The 20,703-nt window shown below is 37.4% G+C and overlaps 1 protein-coding gene across 2 annotated transcripts in view; it reads left to right on the top strand.

Moving 5' to 3' along the window:
* si:ch211-243j20.2 (uridine-cytidine kinase-like 1) overlaps positions 1-18,700 on the top strand; it is a 22,667-nt gene extending 3,967 nt beyond the window's left edge. For both annotated transcript variants that reach the window (XM_054618001.1, XM_054618002.1), the window contains exons 3-15: positions 2,529-2,635; positions 3,627-3,797; positions 6,339-6,410; positions 8,841-9,030; positions 9,616-9,677; positions 11,930-11,946; positions 13,697-13,795; positions 14,009-14,102; positions 14,673-14,735; positions 15,155-15,277; positions 15,660-15,767; positions 15,849-16,005; positions 16,427-18,700. In XM_054618001.1, coding sequence (XP_054473976.1) covers positions 2,529-2,635; positions 3,627-3,797; positions 6,339-6,410; positions 8,841-9,030; positions 9,616-9,677; positions 11,930-11,946; positions 13,697-13,795; positions 14,009-14,102; positions 14,673-14,735; positions 15,155-15,277; positions 15,660-15,767; positions 15,849-16,005; positions 16,427-16,503 — 1,340 coding nt within the window. In that variant the 3' untranslated portion in view covers positions 16,504-18,700. The remainder of the gene's footprint in view (positions 1-2,528; positions 2,636-3,626; positions 3,798-6,338; positions 6,411-8,840; positions 9,031-9,615; positions 9,678-11,929; positions 11,947-13,696; positions 13,796-14,008; positions 14,103-14,672; positions 14,736-15,154; positions 15,278-15,659; positions 15,768-15,848; positions 16,006-16,426) is intronic.
* The last annotated feature ends 2,003 nt before the right edge of the window (positions 18,701-20,703 follow it).

Genomic DNA, 20,703 nt, shown 5'->3' on the forward strand with positions numbered 1-20,703 from the left:
GGGAGTGGACGTTGTCTTTAGTAGGCACTCTGTTGTTGCCAACGGGCCGCAGCGGCTGCTTACAAATTCACATTCTGCTGTTCTGCAGTCGATAAAAGGGCCGACTGTGTAACTGCAGGGAACTTATTAGAGCCTCGATAAAACGCACGTTTACATGAACAAAATGTATTAAAAGACAATATTCATACTAAGCATTTTAAATGGTAAATGAAAACTTGATGTTTTTGCTGCAGCTGCACCCTTTAAATGACTTAAATGTCATTCCTTTTCCAACGGCTGCTCCTGTGATGAACCCTCGTTGACAACGTTCTGCAAGTTTTGCAAAACAAGCTTTTTCCTTTTTCTCTGCTCCGACCTTACGAACTGTTTGGGATAGTTGTTGTTTTTTTTATACATCGCACAGAACACTGGAGAAATGACACCATTTATCATAGCCAGGATCTGTAAAAACAGGAAAAGCAACTCAATTGAAAAACAAAACAGAGCATTGTAATATTTCATCAAAATCACTTTATTCCTCGTTTAAAATTTCTCCCAAAATAAATAATTTGGACTAACCAGATTCTTAAAAAAACAAAAACATTAAATTCTGCTCTTTTCAGTGCAACTGGGAAACCATGAGGCAAGAGGGAGCGTGTCACAAACTGTGGTAAAAGTTTCCTTTGTTGAAAGAATAATGGGCATATTTCATGTCTTTACCCTCTTTTGTGCAGTATAACACAGTTACAATGCCATAAGTCGTTAACAAAAAGAAAGGGGAATCTTAGTATCCACAAGTGTTACCAATGTTGGAGAAAGAAATAGAGGCTCCACCTGCTATAGATATTAATCTATTTGTCTTCTCTCTGCTCTGTGTTCAGCCAAAGTTGTTTTCACTTGAATGTTTGTCTCAACATGTCCACCGTGGCTTCCCAGTTGCTCTGAGAAGAGCAGAATTTAATGTTTGTTTACATAATCTGGTTAATGCAAAGTGATTTTGATGAAATATCACAATGCTTTTTGGGGTTTCTTTTGTTGCTTTTCCTGACTTAGGCGTTCATCACACATGGAGATGGAAATCTGACAATGTTTGTTTTTACAGCCCCTCGCTAAATAGGTCCATAAAAAACCTGCCAGTGGGTTTTGGGGTTCACTTAATCGGAAATAAGGCCAATTTTCGGAATAGCCAACATATATGCTGCAATATTTATAATAATAACCATAGTTTTTGACGACTAGCAGTTAAAGGAGAAGCTTGAAGGGGGGATATAAGATGCAGAGATTGTAGGAAGATATGGACGTAGGAATGAATAGAAAAGGGAGAGACGAAAACAAACAGTGTGAAGCTCATCAAATCCAGTTTTCTATCTCCTCAGTCTGGTTTTTATTGCTAATAGAAAAGTCTGTTTTATCAGCTATAACCGGCCAGGCTTCACCGCCGGGTGACAAAATGTGTTACTTACGCTGAATCTACGTGAACACAGTAAATAGGATTTTTTTTTTTTTTTTTACATGATATTACAAGTCAGAAGCAGTATTTCTATGTCCGCTCTGAAGCTGTAATCTCACGTCAGAATGAGGAGCCTCTGCACAGATTATTTCCCTCAGTGTCCCCGTCAGCAATTCTGACCTTGATGGGTCTTATCTGACAAAAAAACCCCATTCCAACACTTCACCGGGAGTTGTTTATACCACAGAAGAAGCTCCGTAGGCTATTTCTGGTCCCTCACACACACACAAACACACACATGTGCACACACACACACACACAACTGTTGGCATCAAAAGCATCACGTTCTTCACCTCCTTTCCAGCGTGTAGTTCTGGCCCAGTTCCCAGGATGGTTGTCCTGAAGGATGGCGGCTCTGGTCTTTAACTCAGGAGGTTAGGGCGACACGGGGCTCCACGCTGACTTTTTTTTTATGACTCCATACTGGCAATTTCTTAAAATTCGTCCACCACGTCCACCTGGACTTCCTTTGCATTAGAGACGGATACTTCCGATGCCACGAGATCCTGTTCACACTTTACAAAACATGTCTGTAAAATACATAACCAACCTTAGAGCTGGGCAATATATCGTCATTATACCGATATCCTGATATGAGACTAGATATTGGATATCATAATATCCCTTAAATGTATTTGCCTGGTTTTCACTACAGGAAAGTTGAGTAATTTTTTTGTCCAGATTATTCTGTTTGTGCTATTGTTTCCCCTTCCTTTTTAAGGAATTCTTCACTCGATGAGAAAACCTTTAGCACATTCATTCTGCCGATAAGGTTAGAAAATGGGGGCGAACACTTTTTGGTTCCAGAAACAGCTGGATTATTCCTCTTTATAATAAAATCTTAGTGACCAGGTGCCAGATATCGTAAGAACGCATCCAAAAGGAAACTGTGAAATGTTTGACACAATGCCAAAAGATCTGGACCAGTCACCCTCGCCTGCTTCTAATACGACAAATATGTGGTTTGATTTAAATACGTCTCATCAGATCTTTCTTTCTCGGTAACCGCGTTGTGGTTCTTTGTGTTCTGCTCCTGAAGGTCTGTGTGGAGGAAGTGCTTCTGGTAAAACCACAGTCGCCAATAAGATCATTGAAGCGCTGGACGTTCCCTGGGTGGTTCTGCTCTCCATGGACTCGTTCTACAAGGTACAGCACTCCATGTGATTTAGATTATTAATAGGAGCTTTGATTGAGCGTATTTTAGTCAATCAATTCAGTAATATTTCACATTACTTGCTCAGCATTTTAAGCCCAGTGTTTACACAAAACATAAATATCTTTTGATGTTCAAACGATGTGTAGATTAAATATTAATCTACACATCCATTAGTGCTGATTCCAGCAGAGTAAGAAAAGGCTCCTGACGGATAACCGATTAAACGCAATAGTTCATATCAATTACACATTATGAATGTCCCTGCAGTATATCAGTCATGTACCTCTATGGAAAAAGCTCAACCATGGCTAGAAGCAGAGAAACTAAGAAGTCTGTTGAGGCGTAAAACACAGTTACAATGCAATAAATCATAAAAAAGTTGAATTTCTTTACAATTCATTTTACAAAAATAGGAAAAGTGTCCACAAGAGTTAAGATGTTGGGGGAAAAAAAAATGTTGAATTACCGTTGAATCCTGAGTGTGTGGCTGGATTTGCAGCATCGTAGGAAAAATGAACTTTTGGATTTTCAGTTACTAAAACTGTCCAAAACTACCACAAAAACGTGATAAACGACTATATATGTTAAATATATTAGTATTATTATAACAAAGCAGGAAGTAAAATAAATTGTCAAATTATCTCAGTTGGAAACACACAATTTATTGTCTAAGTTAACAAGGATAAAGAATTTCTTATATTTTGATATATGTGTACTCAACGGAACTTTTCCTTTATTGTAATGTATTGTATGAGATGTAGATCGAACCAGTTTTTCTCGTGATCACTTACTCACTTTTTAGTATCAAAAAATCATCTTTCAAAATCCATGATCCTCCATTGGAGCCTGTGGTTATCTCAAACATCTACTCTTTGAAATATGAATTAATAATAAATAACTAAAAAGACATTATATTAAATGAAAATATGAATATCTTTAGTGCTGAACCTTGTTCTTTGGTCCATGCTGTCTGTGTCTCAGGTGTTGAACAAAGACGAGCAGGAGCTGGCGGCTAAAAACGAGTACAACTTCGATCACCCCGACGCCTTCGACTTTGAGCTGCTGGTCACCGTCCTCAGGAAGCTGAAGAAAGGGAAGAGCATCAAAGTCCCGGTGTACGACTTCACGTCGCACTGCAGACGCAAAGAATGGGTAAGAAACTGTTTGTGTTTGTAAAGTACTGTATATGTCTCTGCAGAACCATATTAATCAACACTACGTTACATTTACTGTCCGATTTATTGTAAGTTTAGGAAGATAAACATCACATATTGTAAGATTTTAAGTGTTCTTCACTGTTTTGTTTGCATCCTAATAACAGTTGCTATTGTAAAGATTTCAGTTTTTACCATCACAACCTTTTAATGTCACAGCTGTGAAAAGGAGAAATAATAATTAACATTATAAGACCAAAAATGGCAGGCAAACGGAGAGTAAGAGTTTTATTTTGAAATCCGTTCATCCAGAATTCACCATTATGAATAATACATTTTGAACCAACAACTATACAAAAAAATCCTCAAAATTCACAGGAATTACAATTCAAGTGTAAACCTTTTTACTGCAGCAACAAATGTATCATCACTTCAACAGGAATCTAAAATCCCAGTATATAATGTTTATAATAGAACTTAATTGAATAGATCGGCCCCCAGAAATTCAGCTCCTTAAAAAAACATAGACAATAAATGTCTGGAGGGATTTTTAATCATTTATCTGGGCTTTTTTTTATACATATAAAATAAATAGGGACAGAAAATGGTAGAACTTGAACCCTGAAAACATATTTGTCGCATCCGTGACATTTAAATATTGCTGTTCTGTCACATTTTTATGATTAAGCTCAGTGTCTTATTTTTTATTTATTTATTATTATTATTATTTATTTATTATTATTTTTATTCTTTTCAGTTTTATCAATTAAAAGCTGATGCCTGATTCATTGCCTGGCAACCACTTTTTAAAATTATAATATTGTTGTAGATGTTTTTTCAGTTGGAGCAGTATTTGTAGTCAAATCAGAGTTGATGAAATATCAGAGAGAATATCATAGCTTCATCTATGTTCACCAAAATAAAAGCACTGAACTAGCTTTTTTTTTTTTTTTTTTTGTAGATTTAATGTACCGTTACAAATCCCCCCCCCTCCAGGGACGTATTAGTCGTTTTAGGCTGAAGCCAATTGAGTTGCCTGCTAATTAGCTAATTATTAAGGATTTAGTGTACAGGACTTTAACCCGACCACAGAGCACAGATCTCTCTCCTCCAGAGAAGCATTGTGAGGAATCAATCCGTCCGTGTCGCTCTCTGACGTCTCCTCCTTTTCCTGAGATGTAATTTCATGGCTGAAAGGCACAACGCCACACGGGGGGGAAAACACGCCGTCAGAGATCGTTTTGTGTTCTTTAGAACCAGGTTTGGATGTAATTAAGCCTCAGAACCCCAGAGGACCCTGTAGGACACCAGGGGGACAAATCACTTCACACTGTTTGTGTTTATATAGAAATAAAGGAGAGTTTACTCACTTCTATAAAACTGGAGGTCACCTTCTCTCTCTATGTCTCTCTATGTCTCTCTATGTATCTCTCTCCATATGTCTCTCTCTGTCTCTCTCTCTCTCTGTGTCTCTCTCTCTCTATGTCTCTGTCTCTCTCTCTGTCTCTCTCTCTGTCTGTCTCTGTCTCTCTCTATGTCTCTGTCTCTCTCTATTTATTTGTCTCTCTGTCTCTCTCTCTGTCTCTCTCTATTTATTTGTCTCTCTGTCTCTCTCTCTGTCTCTCTCTCTCTCTTTATCTCCATCTCTCTCTTTATCTCTCTGTCTCTCTCTTTCTATGTCTCTCTGTCTCTATCTCTGTCTGTCTCTCTCTATTTATCTGTCTCTCTATTTATTTGTCTCTCTGTCTTTTATCTCTCTCTCTCTCTCTCTCTCTCTTGCCCCCACACTTAAACATGTTAAAGACCCACTAAATCATCTCTTAGCAAAGAACAAGGAAATGAACAAATCAATAAACACTCATCTGTTTCTTCAGAATTCACTTTCTGCTTTTCACACACAACCTCACATGGACGCTCTCTCTCTCTCTCTCTCTCTCTCTCTCTCTCTCTCTCTCTCTCTCTCTCTCTCTCTCTCTCTCTCTCTCTCTCTCTCTCTCTCTCTCTCTCTGTTTCCTCTCTCTCTCTTTTTCTAAAAAAAAAAATAATCAATACCAAAGTGTCCAGACCATTGACTTCAGCATGGAGCTGGTCAGAGGAAGGTAATGGGATTGTGACATACTCAGCACCATTTTGTCTTTGATTGAGACAGTGATTAATCTCTCTCTCTCTCTCACACACACACACACACACACACACACACACACACACACACACACACACACACACACACACACTGGTAGTAAAGCGGGTAGAAGATGAGGTTTATCAGATAACAGTGAAGAACGTGAACATGTGTTGAGGTTGTGTTTGTGTGTCTTCAGCTGATCTGTCTGTAATGTATCCGTTTTGCTGTTGATTTATAAAAGCTATACTTTATTGTTTGTTTTAAATCAATCCTCCTTTAGTCAGGTATAATGTACTTTTACCTATCAACAAAGAAATGTTTCCCAGCTATAGAGAGGCAAGAGAGGGTGTATGATCATTATTTTAGAGTTGGATAAATGTGAACCTGTCCTTTTTTATTTATTCCTCTTGACAGAAAACGGTGTACGGGGCCAATGTTGTCATCTTTGAGGGAATCCTGGCTTTTGCCAACAAGGAGCTGCTGAAGGTAAGAATGACTTCTCTCTTTTTTTGTCATCCTGTTACACACCTAAAAGGTTTCTAACACCCCATTAACATCACCGCCGTAGACATTGAATGCAGCACTGGCAGGCCAGATTTCTCAAAACAGGCCATGTGCTTTGAATGTTTGATCTTTTTGGAAGCTACCAAAACATTTAGCATTTTCTAGTTTTCATCTTTCTCCTCGGCCAGACCTGATTAATGGATCTGTCAGCTCAGAGACGACCAGCAGGCTGATTAATGGAGAACTAAATCATCTGATTCTCAGTCGGGACATTAAATCAGCTTGTTTATCTGTGTGATGACATGTTTCATATGCACACTGGGGATGATTGGTCTTCTTTTTAATTAGATATCAGCCAGTCAGTGTTCTTTACTGTTCTCTGACCATAAAAAAATGTCCTAATAAGTTGACTTTGTGTTGTTTTTAATTTAGTTATTAATTAATGTTATTTAATCGTTTTATGCAATATTTCTTAATATATATATTTTTGCATATACATATATATATATTTATTTTGTATATATCTTTTAATATTGTTTTTATATATATTTTGTATATATTTTTTTATATATGTTTTGTATATATTTGTATATATTTTTTTATATTATATATGATTTATATATTTTGTATATATGTTTTATATATATTTTTGTATATATATTTGTTAGATATTTTATTTGGATATTTTTATAAATACATATTTTGTATATATTTATATTCAGCTGTTATTTACACCATGTTTTGGTTTAGACTCTGTTTTAAGCTTAGAATAGGTTATGGTTAGAGTACGTGGCTAGGCAATGCATTATTTAATGAGTGTCCTCACAAAGATAGAAGTACAGGGAAGTGTGTGTGTGTGTGTGTGTGTGGTGAGCTGGACGGTGGTGATAAGACACACATTCTCCCCTGAGACCAGGCGCTGTAGTTGATTACCGTCTGATTCAGTTTATAACAGCCGTTGTCCGCGGTGATTAATCGTCTGTTGATTTCATTCTTGTAATTGAAGTCAGTTATAGCTGAAACTGTGAAACGCTAAAGGAGAGGTCTGGTTTTAGAAAGGGAGACGCTGTACCAAAGCATATATATATATATATATATATATATATATATATATATTTATTTATATTTATATATATTTATATATATATATTTTATATATATATATTATTTATTTATATATATATATATTTATATATATATATATTTATATATATATATATATATATTATATATATATATTTATATATATATATTTCTTCTTGAAAATATCCTAGGAGATAAATTGGAAAGGATGGACCTTTTTTTAAGGTTGTCTACATCCCATGTGTCAACAAACCCACAGACCCACTGGTGTATTCTTTTTAGATATTCGGTTTATGAATTGCATGAAGAAAATATTTTTCCTGTTGGAGAAGGATATAAAAATGATCTCCAGCCCCAGCTTTGCTCTCTAACCTTTGGGAACACTCACCTCCTCATTCTCCTCCTCCTATTGGCTGACAGACGTGCTTATCCGGCAACACGTCGTCTTTTTGGTTTTGTCAGATTTACAGCATCACCTTGCTTGTAGTTCAACTGAGTTATGCTTTCTACCTCCACTGTCTCATCGAAATCGTCCTTCTTCTGGTGAGCAAAGATGTTGCTCCTCTTGTCTTCGTTTTTTTTGTTTTGCTGAGTCGAAGTTCAGTTTAACGGAGCTGAATTTCTCTTTAAAGTGACACCGATAACTGATGTTTTTTTTTTACACCTTTGACGTCCTCGTCACGTCCCGACCCCAACGTCACATTTCAGCCGTTAAAAATGTCAAATCCTGGGAAATAGTTTCCCACTGTGACAGAAAAGCAGCACAGTCTTTGGCTTTTTGACACTAAACGATGAAGCCTGCACAGTTCTCTGTCTGCCATCTGTTTCCCTTCCTTTAATACATTTATACGTCTGTACATACCACATATTTATTATTCTAGAGCTCAGAGCTGGAACAGTAACTAGAAAAATCACTTCCCATTTTGATAATTGAAGAAATTATCTGGCTCAGCTTAAAAGAAAATTGCTGTTTTTAATTTGTTTGCTATGATCGCAAACTTAAAATCTTTTTGTATTTCACACAGTTGGTTGGATAAAACAAGCAATTTGAATATATCATCTTAAATTGTGGAGAATTCAATGGAAAATGATAGACCAAATAGTAGCAAATGTGGATGTTTAATTGACTAAATAATTAATAAAAAAAGGAATCTGCAGTGGAGCTGTGAAATTAATTAATTCAAATTTTAAGTACTATTTTGGCTTCCAACAATTATGAAAACTAGATAATCTGTTTTGTTTTGTCTTGTGTAATAGATCCAGAAAACTAATAAATTAAATCACATATCAATCAGACTGATTTCCCTCCTTTCCCCCCCTATCTTCCAGCTGCTGGACATGAAGGTGTTCGTGGACACGGACTCAGACATCCGCCTGATACGGAGGCTGAAGAGGGACATTTCTCAGCGCGGACGGAACATCAGCGGCATCATCAAACAGTACAACAAGTTCGTGAAGCCGGCGTTCGAGCAGTACATCGAACCCACGGTGCAGTCCGCTGACATTGTGGTGCCCCGAGGTCAGTGGAATTTTTCTTTTTTTTTTAGGTATCAACAAACTACACCAAATTACATTCTCAAATTTAACATTTTTAAGTTTTGTTAACTACGTATCAGTTACTTTTCCAAGTCCAAAAACACTGCATAAATACGATCCACAACATGGCACTTATTCTACAAAGAAAAAACGTGACTTTTACAGCTGGTTTTCCTGTAATTCCTGTTAATACTTTCTTCCATAAACAGTGGTGAATAACACCAGGAGCTGAGTTTTCCATAAATCTGAATAAGTTGATTATGAACGATGTGTTTCCTCCATGCAGAATTAATCAGAGCACACAAGGACAAATTGCATCCCAAGTTACTATGTGACCAGTTGCTGATAAGCAAAGTAGCATTTAAAAGGCATTTTTTTAAAATGGAGTCTGGCGCAGTGATCTCTCCACATAAAAACAAAGACAGCAGGGCTGCAGTAAATCACTTTCAGCAGACTTCACAGAGAACAACGAGGATCTGCTTTAAACAAATACTCTCTGTTCTAGCTCAGCTAACGAAACAATGATCCGTAAATTCTTCTCCTTTTGTGTCTCAAACTTATTTTCCAGGTGGAGAAAACTTTGTAGCGCTGGATTTGATTGTTCAGCACGTTCACAGTCAGCTGGAGAAGGTAAAGATTCCTCAACCAGTTTCTTTTGTTTGTCCAGCCGTGAACAGGGTTTGACTGAGTCAGCTGAACATTTGTGGTTTGTTTGTCTCGGTTGTTTCTGCTCTCAGAGATTTAGAAGAAGGTTTTGTAGAAAAAGTGATTCCTCAACTGCATGTTAGGATGATGAAAATATCCGTTTATTTTCCTGAATCTGCTGCTGCTTTTGAGTGAAGAGAATTTAAACACAAAAGCCATAGTCTGAATGAAATATCTGATGGGCTTCATAATGATTTAAATAAAGCTTGATCAGCTGTCCTTGCACGGAAACATCTCTAAAAAGATGAGGTTTCCTAAAGCTTAGAAAGTGAAAACATCTCATTTTAAACGACTGTATTCATTCAAGTTTCTCAACAAAACTACATTTATGAACTAACTACAAGATTACATTTGAACACATCATGATAACACTATAATTTTACATTTGCTCAATACCTATTTTTACTGAGTAAAGCATGAACTGTTGCTGACATTGAGTCAAATGTTTGTGCCAAGTTTATTGCGTCACACGAGACCCTGAAAGATGACAAATGTGACGACCTCCATGTCAAACCTGAAATCTATTCACACGTCACTACAATTACTGGTGCTTTAACACACCATGTTATCACTGTAGAGCTAGTGGAAGGAGCAGGTTCAATCAAAGAGGATAAACGCATGCAGCCTCTGGTCAGATCTCAGTGTACTGACGTTGTTTCTGACCACTTCCTCCCTCTGCTGGTTGAACAAATGACGTTCAGGCTTTATGCTGATTTTCTGCAGGTGAAAAACTAGATTAAACCATCTGGTTCTTACAACAGTTCAGGTGGTAATCGAGCACGATGAGCCGTAGATATCCTTCAAAAGGTGAGACCGAGGTCCAGGTACCTGAGATTAATGAGGAACATAAAGCCGGGAGAGGTGTCCTCCATCTTTCTTCTCTGTCCTGTCAGCCGGCTTTATGACCCGTAGGAAACTATGATCTGTTCCACCTTCAACATATTCATTCACGTCCACTAGGAGGACACACATTAGTGGTGTAACGGACCGCAGGTGAACCGTGATCCGAACTGATCCGTTATCTGTTTGGCTCAAATGTGAACTGTGGATTAATTGCACAGTTTCACCATCGCAGTGTGAAATAAAGTTTTACTGACAATCGTTAACGCAATCTGGAGATCTACATGAATGCTTTATAGTCCCCGAACCCTGATAACGATACACAGTGAACAATGCATCTGTGTTTATATCCGTAAGAGGAGAGCACGTAACGTTAGCAGCACCGCTAACGGCTATCGTACAAAGGTTCCATTCAGTTACATCGTGATGCGTTCAGGCTCTGTTCAGTAAAAATTGGTTTGGGGCGAACAATATCACTTTTAAAATATGTAATCTTGTAAAATTCTGAATTAATGCAGTTGTTTACAGATGTTTTCACAGTAATATAGAGTGTATTATGACCTGTTTGGTTTACTAAAACTAGCTCTAAGCAGCTTATAAAACATAATTGAAACAAATAATGACAAGATGTTTTTTTTATTATTAAAAGAAAAACCAATATTTTATTTCCTTATCATTGAATTGTGTTTTTGTACAAAGAACCACTTAAGATGACAATATCAAAGTATAAAGATAACAGTTTGATTTCGCTGTTAAATGGTTTTTTGGGATGTTGGTGAAAAAAAAAAAGTCTGGAGTCTTGTTTAGTCTTGTTTACCGGCTGCTTTAACAAACAAAGCTAAACAAATAAAACAATCTGCATTAGCCGATATGGCTCATCAACGATTAGCAATCATCTGTATCAATGGCAAAAAAAGGTGATCGGCTAACATGCTAAACTAAGGAGGTCAACATAGCAAACATTATACCTGCTTAACGTCAGCATGTTAGCATTATCACAGTGAGCATGTTAGCATTATCACAGTGAGCATGCTAGCATTATCACAGTGAGCATGTTAGCATCTAGATCCAAACTCAGCCTCACAGAGCCGCTAGCAGAGCTGGAGACTCTTAAGTGTTGTTGTCATGACAATTTGCTAGAAATCATTCATTTTGCATTTAGTCATTAATACTACATTTTTACTAAACAAACATTTATTGTTCTTTAAATGTTTGGCCTTGTTGTCTGTGGTTCTGTGTTGCAGATTGGTTGATCTCATGTGTATTCTTTTCTTATGTCTCACTCTGTTTGTGCACGACTCCCCCTTGCCTGGCTGAATGCTGTGTAACCATTCCAGCGTGAGATCACTGTGAGGTACGACTGTTGTATTATTATTATTACTACCACATCTTCTTCTTATTCCTTTCCCTCCTGCTCTCATTCTATTTTCAACCTCACTTCATTGGAAGACGATAACAAATAAAAAATTGTCTTATTTTTAGTTTTTTCTGATTAACAAACAAATCAGTCATTTGTGGCGTTTCGACTAGTGCGTCACCCTGAACTCCACTGGGCAGGAAAGCATTTCAACACCTGAATAAATCGCTCACAGGTGCTGACATTTCTTTTGCTTAAGACACAGAAATAATTTGAAACGTAAAGAGATAAATAAACCCTCGGGTTGGTTTGTTAGAAGCATGAATAGAGGCTGCTCTTTGCAGCGTTCTTACCAGGGCATTAAAGAGAAACTGATCCGCGTTTCCACCTTCTGGAGTACTCGGAGTGTGACTGAGTCCAGTCTCCTAAAACGAACCCTCTTCTGAGACGGACTGGACTGCGGCTCCTCAGACCTGAACCAGAGAGCGTCTGTTCACCGTTTCTCAGCTGTGATGTCGTGGAGCTGTTTCTCTGCTCTAACGCTGTTTCTTTCTCTTCTTTCTCCTCTTGTCCTTTCTTGTCCTTTTTTGTATATTTTTTTCTTTCTTCCTGTATTTTTCTCTTTTTTCCTCCCCTTTTTTGTTTCACCTCTAAATCTCCTCAAATGAATATCTGTCACCTTCTTCAGAGGAAGCTCCGCTGGGATATGTGAGGCTCGCCTTGTGCATCCTCTTCTGTCTTAGATTTGATGCACTCTGACCTTCTGAACTTGTTAAACTACACATGTGCACATTGAACTGAAAAGCCAACATGTGTGTTTTTGCTTTTGACGTCTTTCATGAAAGGCTAAAGTTGTTTTTTGCAGGAAAGCATTAAACTCATTAGCGATCCTGAAAGCAGAAGCATGCTTCATTTCTTATAGTGTAGGGGCGGAGCATGCAGCAAACTGATTTCAGCTGTGAAACGCCAGAAGGAAATCATTCTGCAGCTTGTTCCATCGCTCTTTAACGTTGTAAGCATGTGTTTTTGAAAGTGCATTTGATGATTTTCGGGAATTGCGTTTCTTGTTTTGCATTTTGTTGGCTTAAGGTGATGACACTCACTGTGGTCGTCTTGATACCAAAAGAGTTTGAGAATACAGAAAACACAAGAGCTACTTTTCCAGTAATGTGAAACTTCTTCAGACTATATTCATAATAAAATTAAGTTTAACAACAAATGATTTTAAGGCAAACATGACCTGAAGGACATTATTCACCCTAGAAACCTCTCAGGTGAAGTACCAACACTTTGGGTTTGTTGTGTTGAAGCTTCAGAGTTTCTTGGCAGGAATGACCGGATGGTTTTATGACAACTGTCCAAACTTTTCTTTTAAATCATAGCGGCTTGTCTGAAACTAGAATCTGGGTCCAGTTGCACAAAGATACTTGAAGGCATGCTGGATTGATCTACACACACAAACCCGTCTTACTTTTGCTCTTATGCTCAAGAACAAATGAATACAATACATATTCCGAACATTATCTTAACAAACAGACCAAAAAACATGATTCAATTTGTAGTTTTTAGGACAATGTTGGAAAACAAGTTGTAGTAATATCAAAAATACATACTAGGTTAGTTCTAAATCAAAATCTTTCATCTGAAATGATGCACCAGGATGATATCCACTGCTACATTGTGTTACTTTTATTGATCCTGGTCGTTGCTGCACCTCATTCACACTTGGTATGTTTGGTCTTCACAGATCGGCTCTGGCCTCGGCTCACCAGGGTCAGCCGTTACCCAAGACCCTCAGCGTGATGGAGCGCACGCCTCAGGTCCGCGGCATGCACACCATCATCAGGTCAGAACACACACGCACCAACGTCTCACGGGCTTCTGGGAACTGAGTTTTGTTAACTTTCAAAGAGATTCGTGTTGCACACAAAGAGACAAATGGTAGCAGCAGAGGTGGAGATATCCTGACTTTCACGCCCGACTTACCATCAAACTTTTTGCCATTTTCTCACCGATGTCTTTCCTCCCGTTTGCTCCTGACCTCTGCGTGTTTGTGCAGAAACAAGGAGACGAACAGAGACGAGTTTATCTTCTACTCCAAGAGATTAATGAGGCTCCTCATAGAGCATGCCCTCTCCTTCCTGCCTCTCAAGGTGAGTTTTCTTGTGTTTTTGTGGAGTTTATTTACTGCTGCTGTTTTCATTTTAAGGTTGAATCTTGTTGGGATATAAATAAAGTTCAGTATCTCTTCTGCATATTGTTAAATTTTCTTGTATCTTTGTTTTACGTACAGGTTGGCTAGTATAATATGTAACTTTATCTGCATTAAAAGTCTAAACACGATGAGACTGATGTTGTTTATTTTGTTTAGTTGTGTTCTTGCATCATCCCAAATGTTGACATCAATTTTCAGACCTGGAGAAATTTGGAATTTAATAAAGGAAACGTTCTGTTTTATTTGGTCGCTAAAAAGTCATAAAGTTACTTTTAATCCACTTTTTTAACTATATATATTTTAACTTTATGGAGGGTTTTAGTCATGGGAAGTCTTGATCTTTATCAGAGCAGCAAGCTGACAAACGTTAGCAGAAGCTCGGCTCGCAGCGTCGCCGGGACGAACAACGTCTGCGAAACATAGATTTTTAACCTTTTTTATTTTATAATTTTGTGACTTGGTGTTTCATTTTCGCTTTGTTCCTCTTTGTCTTTTTCTCCATGTCCAGCCGGTATCCGTGGAGACGCCTCAGGGTGGCGTCTATGACGGCAAGAGGCTGAGCGGTCAAAGAGTAAGTCTGTGTTTATGCTTCTGTTCTCCTGCTTGTTCATAAGTAACACTGTATTATCTTATATATATTAAGTTCATGTTAAGTGTTTAGCCTCTCATAAATGTGAACACAAATAAAATAAAATAAAGGTTTTAAGATAAAGACACAACTTCAAGCCCAATTTATGTTTCTTAAAGCTCGGAAATTAAAAGAAAAAACTTAATTGTAGTATTGTATTTTATAAAAAAAATGCCCCCCTTGTCTGCATATCCCAATAAACATGAAAACGCTGACATTCCTCGTGTGTGTGTGTGTGTGTGTGTGTGTGTGTGTGTGTGTGTGTGTGTGTGTGTGTGTGTGTGTGTGTGTGTGTGTGTGTGTGTGTGTGTGTGTGTGTGTGTGTGTGTGTGTGTGTGTGTGTGTGTGTGTGTTGTTTGTAGATCACAGGCGTCTCCATCCTGAGAGCAGGGGAGACGATGGAGCAGGCTCTGACGGCCGTCTGTAAAGACATCCGACTGGGAAAGATCCTGATCCAGACCAACCACGACACCGGGGAACCAGAGGTACCTTCTGTCATTGTCACATGTAAAAATAATACAATACACAATAATTAAAACATTCATTAATAAGTGAAAAACTCAGGCCACAAACCCTGAGGTAGTGTGAAGTATGAACGGTTGTATACGAGTTCAGTAAGCAGGTTAAAGGGTTTAAAAGTATCAATAAAACTGATCAGATTTTGGGGTTCAGTCTAAACATGTTTTTATGTAGCATTGCACATAATCTTTTGTTTGTTTTTAGCATAAAATACCTTCATGACCTTCATAACAGACAAAATATATCTGTTAAAATTCAAGATTTGTCAATAATTTTAACTGATTCCAGCTTTTAACTTACTGATTGATTTAATAATGTGATGTGCTGTCTTGTCTCCTTCCTTTTTAGCTCCACTACCTCCGTCTGCCCAAAGACATCAGTGAGGACTACGTCATCCTGATGGACAGCACCGTGTCCACCGGAGCTGCTGCTCTCATGGCTGTCAGAGTGCTGCTGGTAGGTCGACACAAAAAATGGAGACGAGTCTGTGGAGGGTTTGTTTGACGTCTTTTTTAATAAACATCCTCTCCTCTGAAGGACCACGACGTAGCGGAGGACAAGATCTTCCTGCTGTCCCTGCTGATGGCGGAGACGGGCGTCCACTCGGTGGCCTACGCCTTCCCCAAGGTCCGCATCATCACCACGGCCGTGGACAAGGAGGTCAACGACCAGTTCCACATCATCCCGGGCATCGGTGAGGAGGTTTCCTGAATGAAAGAAGCAGATTCAAGTTTTTCAGTCACCTCTTCTTTTTAAATCATGTAGAACACTTTAGATTTGTACAAACTGAGTCCAGAGAGTGATATCAGACAGTAGAAATATGCTATAAATCATGCTACATATCCCTCACAGTTCTTTTATTTCTTTCTTTAAAAAAATAGTATTTCTTTAAAGTTACTGTGAGGAACTTTTCCAGGTTATGAAACAGTCTCATTTTGATCCTGATGCCTCTACATGTCCTATAAAGTAAAAAGACCATCAAAGCCCCGGAGGATGGAGAGTTCAGCTCCTTGCAGCAGCAGCAGCGTCTCCTCCTCCTGAAGCCTGAAGGAGACGACACATTTACAAAACTACAAGCTTTCATTTGAACTCTTCTTTCTTTTTTGTCTCCAAAGGTAATTTCGGAGATCGTTACTTTGGCACCGACGCTCCGTCAGACTGGTGTGAGAGCGACGAAGGGATGGACTTCTGAAAGAGCGAGGAGGGTCGTTAGAGAAACACTCGAACCGTTAAACTCTCCTCCTCCCCTCGCTGCTCCGTCGACACGTTTCAGACCGGAGAGGTGACGCTGCGATAAACCGCTTCCTCTTCAGATGAGCAGAGCGGAGTTCAGCGCTAGGTCAGCGAAGGATCATGGGAGATCTCCTGCTGCTGGTGCCAAGTTTACAGAAAGATTAAAGGGGGTCACGGTGTTGCCTCCTCTGCAGGATGTTTGTCAGCTCCTCGGTATTCAGAGAGTGTGAAGAAAGGTGCAAGATTAAACTGACGACAATGCTTGATTATGATGTAGATATTGTTGCCAGTTCTGTGTTTATGTCGCTGAAGCTGCAGGCTTTTGCTTGTATAGTTTTACTGGAAGAAGTGAAGAGTGTCTTTGTTGTAAATAAATGGTTGTTTGAACATTAGCTGGGGAGTTTGGTTCGAGCCTCGCTCAGTTTCAATCCCAGCAGAGATGAAAAGATGAACTTCAGTGTTCGGTCGATACCCTGCTTCACATTCCAATCGGGCATAATCTCATCATTTGTTTTGCATAAAGACAAAACATTAGTTTCCACCACGAGTGTTGTGTGTTTACGGGAGGACATTTCCAGAGTACTGTGATTTTAGCTTGAAGCGTTTTTGTAACAATGATTAGTGCGTTACAGCTTTGCTCTGGGATGTAAAATAGTTTCTCAGGCAACTTTCACTGAAGGGAACAACAGCAATTTATACTTGAACAATAAGACTGACTGATGGTTTAGGAGGAAACGTTAAAATATTGTTGGTTATATTTGTTTTATCTATTTTATCACCAGAAAAAACAACCTTTTTTTTGTCCATTATTTCAGAAAAAGGTTCATTCTTTTAGTTAAAAACCATCAAATATCGTCTTTATTTAACAAAACAATATTTCACTTTGCTTTAGCTGCTAATGAAGCTTGTAGCCAGCGACGCTTTCAAAGACCAAATGTTTTTATTTATTTGTATTGATTGTAGGGATCAGATATTTGTTTTGCATTACGTTGCCGCCATTCATCCGAGTTACATAAGCAATATATTTTGTTTTAATGTTTATTACACTGAAGTTCTGCAGGCCCATAACAGCAGGTTTATGTAGACCAGTGGCCATATACAGACAAATCTAATATTTCAAAACATAAACCTTAAGAAAGAAGAGTTTCTAAGTTTTCTAGTTTCTAAGATAACTACACAACACTAGTAAACAGTTAAGATAATAAAGTAAATTATTGGTGTACAAACATCTCTAACAGCTGCTTTTAAATTATATTTAAACATAATTCAATACTTTTGAACTCGTATACAGTGAGAGCCAACTTAAAATGTTATGTGTAAATACGTAAAAATGCAATTATTGGCAATATTTAAAATTGCCAAATATTTTGTGTTCATGGCCTGAGTGACATGTTTAAAGATTACGATTAAGATAAAAAATCTGTAATTTTAATATTAAAATGTTACAAACAGAACAACCGAAATGGTAAAATATTGGTTTATGTGCTGAAATAGTCGATACAACTTCAGAATGAAAACGAATTCAAAACAGTTACAGGAATCATACAAAAAACATTAAATAATAAAGCTTTTAAATCTCCATGGTAATACCAGACTATTTAAAGTTGCATCGTAACTAAAACCATCTCTGCTGCTCTTAAATGAACAGATTTAAATGAGAATAAATAACAGCAATACTTTATTAATGTTAATATTAATATATTAATGTGTTCATTACTTTACCTCTGCTGTTAAATGTGGGGCCAATTTAAATCATTTTTTACAATGCAAGGTAGTTTAACCCATAATAATTTAATATTAATATGAATCTGTAGAATAACTAATGTTATTAAAAATATAGGAGTAAAAAGTATAATATTGGGTTAAAGTTACAAAAAAATGGAAAGTACCTCAAAATTGTACTTCTATATTATCAGTGTTTTTAATTATTCCTGTGCTTTCGTCAAAAAAACAAACACCCACCAAGTCGTTTACGTCCAGCTGTAATTGACGGCACATTACAACTAATATACATTTAAAAAAGGATGTCTGTCGATTTTTACTGTACGACTCAACAATATACGTTCTATGTGGAAGCTTTGTTACCTCACATTAAGGGAAACGCACAGATGAAACTAATAACAGTAATTGTGGCTCGGTTGTATTTTGGTGCTCAAGTTAGGCTACTAGTCACACCTGTGTTTGGAAAGTGAACATGTTATTTGTGACTATGGTCTGTTGGTTCTGTTTTGTACAGAATAAAAATTTAAGCTTACAATCACTTGTCAGTGTAGTTTTTCCTTTGTGTTGTACTGGGGTTTCCCACAGGAGGGCAGCAGATGATAATGTTACCTGTTTAAAGTAGGAGAGACACACACTGCAGTCCTAATGCTGCCTTCATGGGCTGTAGGAAATAAAAGGTTTTACTTTGTGTGCTGACCATTTAGGAGCAGAAAAAAGGTGATGAGAGCGGTTCGACCTGATTGGTCTACAGAGGTTTACAAACTTATTTAAGACACGCATCCTCATTGTCTTGCAAAGTAACCTGATGAAGGTCTGTGTACTGAAACGCTGTCACTAAATATATCTATATGCAAGTGAAGCAGACAGTGTGCAGGTTTTTATTTGTTCTATAGTATAGTATGTTGAAAAAAGAAAAAAAGAAATCTATAGTATTGAATAAAGTAAGAATACTCATAGTATGCTGAAAAAAGTAAGAAAAGTCATACGTTTTACAGTCTTTTCATGTCAGTTTTCGTGTCAGATCAAGAACACAGAAGCGTATTGGTTCATTCATACAGAGTCTGATCATAATCAATATGTTCATTGTTTAATGTAGACTAGGAGTTAAAAGAGAATAACATTTAATTATATTCAAATAGAGCCCTTCACTGTCCTCCAGTTCATTATTTGGTAACAAAGGCAGAATAATATATATATTACAATTATATATATTATACACTATTTTACTTTCAATAAAATAAGAGCTAAAATGCCAAATAAGTATCTTTAAAATAAAAATCTGAAACGATAAAGCATTAAGATAACTATTCTGCTTTACTTCATTTCTTACTTTGTGAGTTTTTCCGGCATCTATGAGCCTCCTCGTGGTTCTCCAGCTGCTCCATCAGCGTTTTCTGAAGGACAGAGGAAAAAAAAAACATCATTCATAATTATTCAAATATCAAAATCATGTAACTTGACTGTTGTAGGTTCACCTCCTATCACCTTGATGTCCTCGTGATTCTAACTATCTGACATACTTTTGTTTTCCTGTGTTTTATATGTTCTGTTTGTATTAAAAAGGAACTAAAGAACAGATTCAGAAAGATCTTTTTTTTTTATACAAAATATGTTTTCTGGCATAATCATACAGAGTGCATTATTCACAGCCATTGCCGTAAAACTAACCAACAAGTGTAACCGAACAGTCACTACATTAAAAAAAACAAAAAACACTGAGCTTTCTTCATGCAACAAGAGAGATTTGATCTTTTACATCAGTACGGTTATTTACTGGTTGACAAGATTGGCAAGACATTGGCATTCTGGAAGACTATTGTATGTATTCAACAGTTCAAGGTAAGCAAATTATCATTATTTTCATTTTTACATATCTTTTCATCTGTAAAACCTCAGAAAATCATATAAAAAAGGAAAAAAAAAGCAAGAAAATCCTCACATTGAAGGAACTGCAATCAGGCTTTATGGTGTTTTTGCTAAAAACAAATAAACAACACAGACAGACGGTCGTTTTGTTTCATTCGACTAATTGATTAATCATCTTATCATTGCAGCTCTAGTGGCGACTGTAGTAAAAAATCCTCGGCTGGTTCAGCTACAAAACATCAGAATGGACGACTTACAAAAAGCTGCGTCGCCTCCTAGAGTCCGTTTCAGTGGATTGTAAACATGTTATTCATCTTTTTACACACTTACTAAGACACTGGAGTTAACACACTGACTGTACACCGCTGAGCTCCTACAGAAGCCTGGTGTGTCCTTCCTTGACTGACCTATGATTATGACAGTAAATGTTTAGCTTGAGATGTTATGGCAGTTACATATGAATTTGTTATTTCAAATCTACGGCGTCTGAAGAGTGCAAATAGAATAATTATAGACGTCTACAGTGTTTAATTGTCAGCTAAAGACCAAATAATATCATTTTTTTATGTTT

This window comes from Anoplopoma fimbria, chromosome 18 (assembly GCF_027596085.1).
Source record: "Anoplopoma fimbria isolate UVic2021 breed Golden Eagle Sablefish chromosome 18, Afim_UVic_2022, whole genome shotgun sequence".
Classification (NCBI taxonomy): domain Eukaryota; kingdom Metazoa; phylum Chordata; class Actinopteri; order Perciformes; family Anoplopomatidae; genus Anoplopoma; species Anoplopoma fimbria.